At 53.6% G+C, this 6151-nt stretch overlaps 1 protein-coding gene across 3 annotated transcripts in view; it reads left to right on the forward strand.

Moving 5' to 3' along the window:
* LPCAT4 (lysophosphatidylcholine acyltransferase 4) overlaps positions 1 to 6151 on the forward strand; it is a 7486-nt gene that overhangs the window by 631 nt on the left and 704 nt on the right. The window contains exons 2-14 of one of the 3 annotated variants that reach the window (XM_010844161.1): positions 675 to 705; positions 927 to 1069; positions 1391 to 1611; positions 1883 to 1995; positions 2114 to 2174; positions 2459 to 2517; positions 2714 to 2748; positions 3287 to 3341; positions 3470 to 3552; positions 3826 to 3951; positions 4311 to 4443; positions 5591 to 5689; positions 5971 to 6148. In XM_010844161.1, coding sequence (XP_010842463.1) covers positions 700 to 705; positions 927 to 1069; positions 1391 to 1611; positions 1883 to 1995; positions 2114 to 2174; positions 2459 to 2517; positions 2714 to 2748; positions 3287 to 3341; positions 3470 to 3552; positions 3826 to 3951; positions 4311 to 4443; positions 5591 to 5689; positions 5971 to 6148 — 1312 coding nt within the window. In that variant the 5' untranslated portion in view covers positions 675 to 699. Of the gene's footprint in view, positions 1 to 6; positions 706 to 926; positions 1070 to 1390; positions 1612 to 1882; positions 1996 to 2113; positions 2175 to 2458; positions 2518 to 2713; positions 2749 to 3286; positions 3342 to 3469; positions 3553 to 3825; positions 3952 to 4310; positions 4444 to 5590; positions 5690 to 5970; positions 6149 to 6151 lie in introns of those variants that run through there. The other 2 variants (XM_010844160.1, XM_010844159.1) reach the window with 2 other exon arrangements.

Here is a 6151-nt window from a genome sequence, read left to right on the forward strand (position 1 = left end):
GAGTTGGAGGCTACGAAGAGCGGGGGTGGGGGCAGAGGCGTGCTGAGTGCTAGTCCGAGGCTCTGACATGGAAGAGCTTGCTGGGCCCGGAGCCTGCACCCCCTGTGCCCTTTCAGCAACCCCACTTTGCACTACCCTCTCCTCAACGCGCATTGCAGCACCTCATGGTGGGGGCGGGGAGGGAAGTAAAGAAGGGGGTTGGCTACAGGAAGTGGAGGGCCGCAAGGGCCTTGGGGGAGCTGCGGAATGGTGTGAGAAGGGAGTGTCCAAGGTTTCTTTTGCCTTCATCTCCCCTGAGGTCGGCTCCTGGAACTCGGTTTGTTTACCTGCACGTTCCCCAGGGCAGCCCCTGAAGTCACCCTGGCAACCCCTGCGTGTGGAGTAAGGCCGAACTCTTTTTCTCCCCCCAGTTCCTAGAACTGCGGGCGTGCTGCTGGGCAGAACTAGAGACTGGCCTGGGTCTGAAAAGTGGACCTCTCTGTTTTCTGGCCTCTACCTCCCAGGCCCACAATGAAAAGGACTATGCACCTGGTTTCTGCTGGACGTGGGATCTATTTATGGAAGAGGGTCGGGGGAGGAGGAACAATCTCTAGCTTACTCTACACCAGACACAGTGCTGGGTGCTTTCACACTGGTTATCCTTGAATCCTCTTAACAGCCTTTTAATTTTGTAGGTGTGGTGGGGACCAACTGAAAGACATGAAAGTGAGGCCACTGATCCTATTAATCTTTTATCCTCTTTCCCTTATTGGTATCTTCATCCCACCTTGGGCTCCAATCCCATCTCCTGTTCCCACTGTACTTGTCTTCTGATCCACAGGGGTGGGGTGATGGCCCTCTGCTCCTGGGTCCATCCTTGTTGGGGAGGGAAGCCTGTAAGGAGCAACTCACAGCCCTGAAATGGCCTTCTCTCCCACCCTCTGCAGTTCTGCCTCCTGGGGGCACTGCTGGCCCCTATCCGAGTGCTTCTGGCCTTTATCGTCCTCTTTCTCCTCTGGCCCTTCGCCTGGCTGCAAGTAGCTGGTCTTACTGAGGAGCAGCTTCAGGAGCCAATTACCGGATGGAGGAAGTAAGTGGGGGATCAGCCCCCAGAGACCCAATTTCTCCTTTCTCTTCCCTGCTATCCATTCTGCTCCCTCTTTGAGAAGAAGATGAGGGAGGGTTCTGAAATTCTCCTGCCCAGCCTGGGTAGGTGAGATGAATCAGCCAAGCTCAAACCCTGGTACCCAGGACCTTAACTCTAAACGATGCACCCGGATATGTCCTGGACTAACCAGAGAGGTAGTAACGGAGGGCAAAAGAAGGGCACCTGCTTTCCTGGGTGTCTGAGCTCGGGGATGAGTGAAGGTCAGGATAGCTGCCTCCACTGATGCCCAGCTTTGCCCTGCAGGACTGTGTGCCATCATGGGGTGCTAGGCCTCAGCCGCCTGCTCTTTTTCCTGCTGGGTTTCCTCCGGATTCGAGTTCGGGGCCAGCGGGCCTCTCGCCTTCAAGCGCCTGTCCTGGTTGCGGCCCCTCACTCTACTTTCTTTGACCCCATTGTTCTGCTGCCCTGTGACCTGCCCAAGGTTGTGTCTCGAGCTGAGAACCTTTCCGTTCCCGTCATTGGAGGTGAGAGATTAAGAGGAGTGAAGGGGAGAGATGGCTACTCTGGGCAAAAAAAGACAGGAGTCAGAGACTCTGGAGAGAACTGGTCCCAGGTGGAGAAGGGAGAAGTTAGAAGCCATATCGACTGATACTGGCAAATGAAATGCAAATTAATACTATTTGTGAAGCAGCTTTTTAGATTCTGAGCTCTGTGCTTAGAAGGGAGCAGGGAGCTCTGGTGTTAGTGCCCCTGGGGAAGAACCAAGTGACCCCTTGTATTCTGTCTTTACCCCAGCCCTTCTTCGCTTCAACCAAGCCATCCTGGTGTCCAGGCATGACCCCGCCTCTCGGCGCAGAGTGGTGGAAGAGGTCCGGAGGCGAGCTACCTCCGGAGGCAAGTGGCCTCAGGTGGGTCCAAGGTCAGAGGACCTCCTCCTATTTTATGTGCTCCCAAAGAGGCTTCTCTCGCCTCTTCTCCCCTTCCACCCACCTCATTCTGGTCCCTTGATTCCTCCCCGCCGCCCAGGTACTATTCTTTCCTGAGGGCACCTGTTCCAACAAGAAGGCTTTGCTGAAATTCAAACCAGGTGAATAAAGCAGCAGTAGATGGGAGGGCTGTAGGAAAGGAGCCCCATATATGGAGCGGGACTCTGGAATAACCCAAGAAAAGTGGTGGGGTGGGGGAGGGACGGAGATAGAGAACCTCTTAGCTGACACTGGAAAGTCTCTAGGAGGCAGAGGAAATTATAAATGAAATGGAGCCCAGCCAGATCTCCTTGTGGAGCTGATCCAGACCCCTGTACTCCGTGCCCTCCAGCTGCCTCCACGCACTAACCTCTGCCTTGGGGGTGGGGGTGGAAATGGGATTGAGGAGCCTTCATCGCGGGGGTGCCCGTGCAGCCTGTCCTCATCCGCTACCCCAACAGTCTGGTAAGTCGTCGTCTGGGGGAGGGAGGGCACAAGTCCACCCTGAATGGGAGTCAGTGAAAACTGCTAGTGGCGCCACAGCAAAATACGTGTGTGGAGGTGGGGCTTGATCGGGGCGCAGGCCTCTGCTCAGAGAGGCTGAGTCAGTTCAGGGAAGAAGAGTAATGCCTTTCTCCTCTCACCTCTGCTTCTCCCGCAGGACACTACCAGCTGGGCTTGGAGGGGCCCTGGAGTGTGAGTAGTGGTATTCCTGGGGGTGAGAGTGGGGAGTAGGGACCACCAGAATTCATGGCCCCCGTCTTCTACCCTCCAGACAAGGTGAAGCGCCCTTGTTCATCCCTGGAACTGAGAGAACTCTAGAGAAGGGGATGCCCACATCCCTTTGTTTTGTCCTGATCTCCTGAGATATTATCAGAAAGTGGGATAGCCCTCAGCTGTCCCTGCTAATCATTCCTGCTGTGCTTCTGGTGCCTTTGGACCCACTTTGCAGCCTTTTCTCCCTCAGTTATCCACAGCACCAGGCTTGCTCCTTCTCATGGTTCCTCAAACCCCTCACCTGTACTTCTTTCTCTGGCAGGGCCCTACAGCACTCCCTTATCCCACCTAGCACCTTTCTGGCCCTTCTATCTCCCAGCTACATACTCATACAGCTGACTCTACAGCTACTAGCTGATTTTTTATATCAGTGGGCAGAACTTTGCCACTCCCATCCTTGGGCTGGGAGTGCCCGTAGTTAGACATTGGTGAGCATCTGAAGTCTGTTTTCTCTTAGACTCAAAGTCCTCTGGCTCACAGCCTCTCAGCCCTGCAGCATCGTGGATGTGGAGGTATGACTCCCAGGGGTGGGGTAGGAGAGCAGCCATTGGCTGAGCTGGGGATCTTTAGGGAAAGAGGGTGGGAGTGGTCACCCCTAACTTGGAAGTCCTGATGAGAAGCCTGTGTATGTGTGTTTCAGTTCCTACCTGTATACTGCCCCAGCCCGGAGGAGAGCAGGGACCCCACCCTCTATGCCAACAATGTCCAGAGGGTTATGGCACAGTGAGTGTCCCACGGGGTATTTCCTAAAAGCAGATACACAGGGCAGAGGAACCACAGGAAGGGGAGGAGAGCTGAATGAGGCTTTGAGGCAGAACTGTAGCGGGGGAGGCAGTCGGTCAGGAGGAAGGGCTATTGATAGCTGATGTGTGAGGGATGGGAGAGTGAAAGGGGCCTGATCTCCTCTCCCTGGTCAGCAGGCCAGAATCAGTAATGAACCCTCAGATGTGTCTTCTAACTCAATCCCCCTGCATTCCATCCCTCTTCATCCTGTAGGGCCCTGGGCATTCCAGCCACTGAGTGCGAGTTTGTAGAGAGCTTGCCTGTGATTGTGGTAGGCCGGCTGAAGGTGGCCTTGGAGCCACAGCTCTGGGAACTGGGCAGAGTGCTTCGGAAGGCTGGGTAAGTGACCTTGGAGATGAGGGTATGGGTAAGAGGAAAAGGAGAAGAGAAAAGGGAGAATGAGTAGGAGGAAGAAAAGTCCTAAGAAAGAAAAAAAAAAAAGTAGGACAATGAGAAGAATTTTTTGAAAGATAATGGAGTAAAAGGAAGGAGGAAAAAAAGATACGTAATAACCCCAATGACAAAGGTAGGAATGGCTTTCCAGGGACTATAGTCAGAGTACCTCTTAGAAAAATACCAGACATACCTGTGCTGGGAGGATTCTTGGGGCTGGGGCCAAATTGCTGGTGGGTGGTGTTTCCAGAAGAAAACTGAGTTACTGCTGCACCTTCGATCCTTCGATGACAATTCCCTTGTAGGCTATCCCCTGGCTGTGTAGACGCTGGGACAGAGCCAGGCCAGAGTCGAAGGATCAGTCAGGAAGAGTTTGCCAAGCAGCTACAGCTCTCTGACTCCCAGACGGTGGCTGGTGCCTTTAGCTACTTCCAGCAGGTAAAGGGACTGGGATGCTCAAGATTTTAAGTACAGTACCCCAGGGGCTGTGTGGATGGCCAATCTGGAGTGTAGTCTGGATGCTCTAATAGCTGTTGGTAGACAGACATCTTCTGAGGTCCCCTGGGAGATTCGTTTTTTTATACACTGAGGAGCAGTGTTTTAGTCATTGTGGGAAAAAATGATGGAGAAATAATGGTCTGTGAGATCCATAAATTTCTGAGGCATGCTGGAGATGGGGATCACATGACCTTGTGAGCTCTGGGTGGGGAACGTGTCATATGGAGGAGACCACACTGGACAGGTTAGACAGTTGAGGGTTTAAGACCCAGAAGTGTATGTAATTCATGGGCAGATTTTTTTCAATGTCTCAGGGCTTCCTTGAAGGATTCCTGAAGTTTCTCAAGAATCTTGATGAGCCATATATTTACTGGGACTTAGCCAGGTTGTCCTGTTGAATTATAATAACTTCAGATGATTCATAATGTTTATGAACAACCCCCAGTGGTCCTAAGGAGTTCTTTTTGATCTAAGATGCAGACCATACTTCTCAACATCCTCTGAAGTGACAGAGAGTGACCCACATGTGCTGATTCCTTAGACTGGGGCAGACTGTCCCTGAAAGGAGCTTCCCATCATAGCCTGTAGCTGAGCAGAGCCAAAACCCAGGTGCCCTGGTCCCCCATAGACATAGCACAGCAGGCATCCTCAGGTTTGTTTTTTTTTTTTCCTTGGTAAGTCATTTTGCCAGTGGCCCCCTTTTATTAGTTTTCTGGACCAGTTCTCCCACATAGGCCAAGTCAGAAGAGAACCAGTTTTTCCAGCTTGGGGTCCAAAATGCCCTGATTGTATATCAGAAATGATGGTAACTTAAACATACCTGAGGGATCCCATCATTCCCAGGAGATCCCTTTATAGGAGAGTTTTGTCACCAGGTGACTTGAAGAGGTATAGTATGAGCAAACCCATTCCCCGAGAGAACTGTCAGGGATCCTGGAGAGTTTAGGGCCCACAGTTCTGAGGGAAGCAGACCCAGGACAGGGGTCACCCCCATGCCTGCTGAGAAGAGCGGGAAGCCGAGATCCGGAGCAGGAGGGCGGGTACGGGGTTGGTCCCTCCATTGCCTGGTTTCTCTCCCACCCCCCAGGATGCCGATGGTTTGGTGGACTTCCGAGACGTGGCCCTTGCATTGGCAGCTCTGAGTGGGGGCAGGACCCTGGAGGAGCTGACTCGCCTGGCCTTTGAGGTATCAGGAAGTTGTGGGGATCGGCCCCGAAGTGCCTGTGCTCACCCCACCCACGGTGAGCTGTTCCCAGGAGCTTCTGGCTAGTAGGTGCTTGGTGTCCACCCCAGTGCCAAACTGTCTGAACCGCAGAGCCCCAGCATCACTGCTGAGGCTTCACTGGGAACAGGTAGAAGGAAGCAGCTGTGACCATTATAATTCCAAAAAAAGGAGGAGCCTGTCAGACAGACATGCAGGGTGATGTCCCAAGAAAAGAGCTTGACCTGCCTCCCTTTTCCTCCCAGCTCTTTGCTGAGGAGCCAGAGGAGCAGGCCGAGGAGCAGGCCAAGGGGCCCGGCCGACTGCTGTACAAAGATGGCTTCAGCACCATCCTGCACCTGCTGCTTGGCTCGCCGCGCCCCGCTGCCAGAACTCTGCATGCTGAGCTGTGCCGGGCGGGGGCCCGCCAAGGCCTCTCCCTCTGTG

Source organism: Bison bison, unplaced genomic scaffold (assembly GCF_000754665.1).
Source record: "Bison bison bison isolate TAMUID 2011002044 unplaced genomic scaffold, Bison_UMD1.0 scf7180017864197, whole genome shotgun sequence".
Taxonomy (NCBI): domain Eukaryota; kingdom Metazoa; phylum Chordata; class Mammalia; order Artiodactyla; family Bovidae; genus Bison; species Bison bison.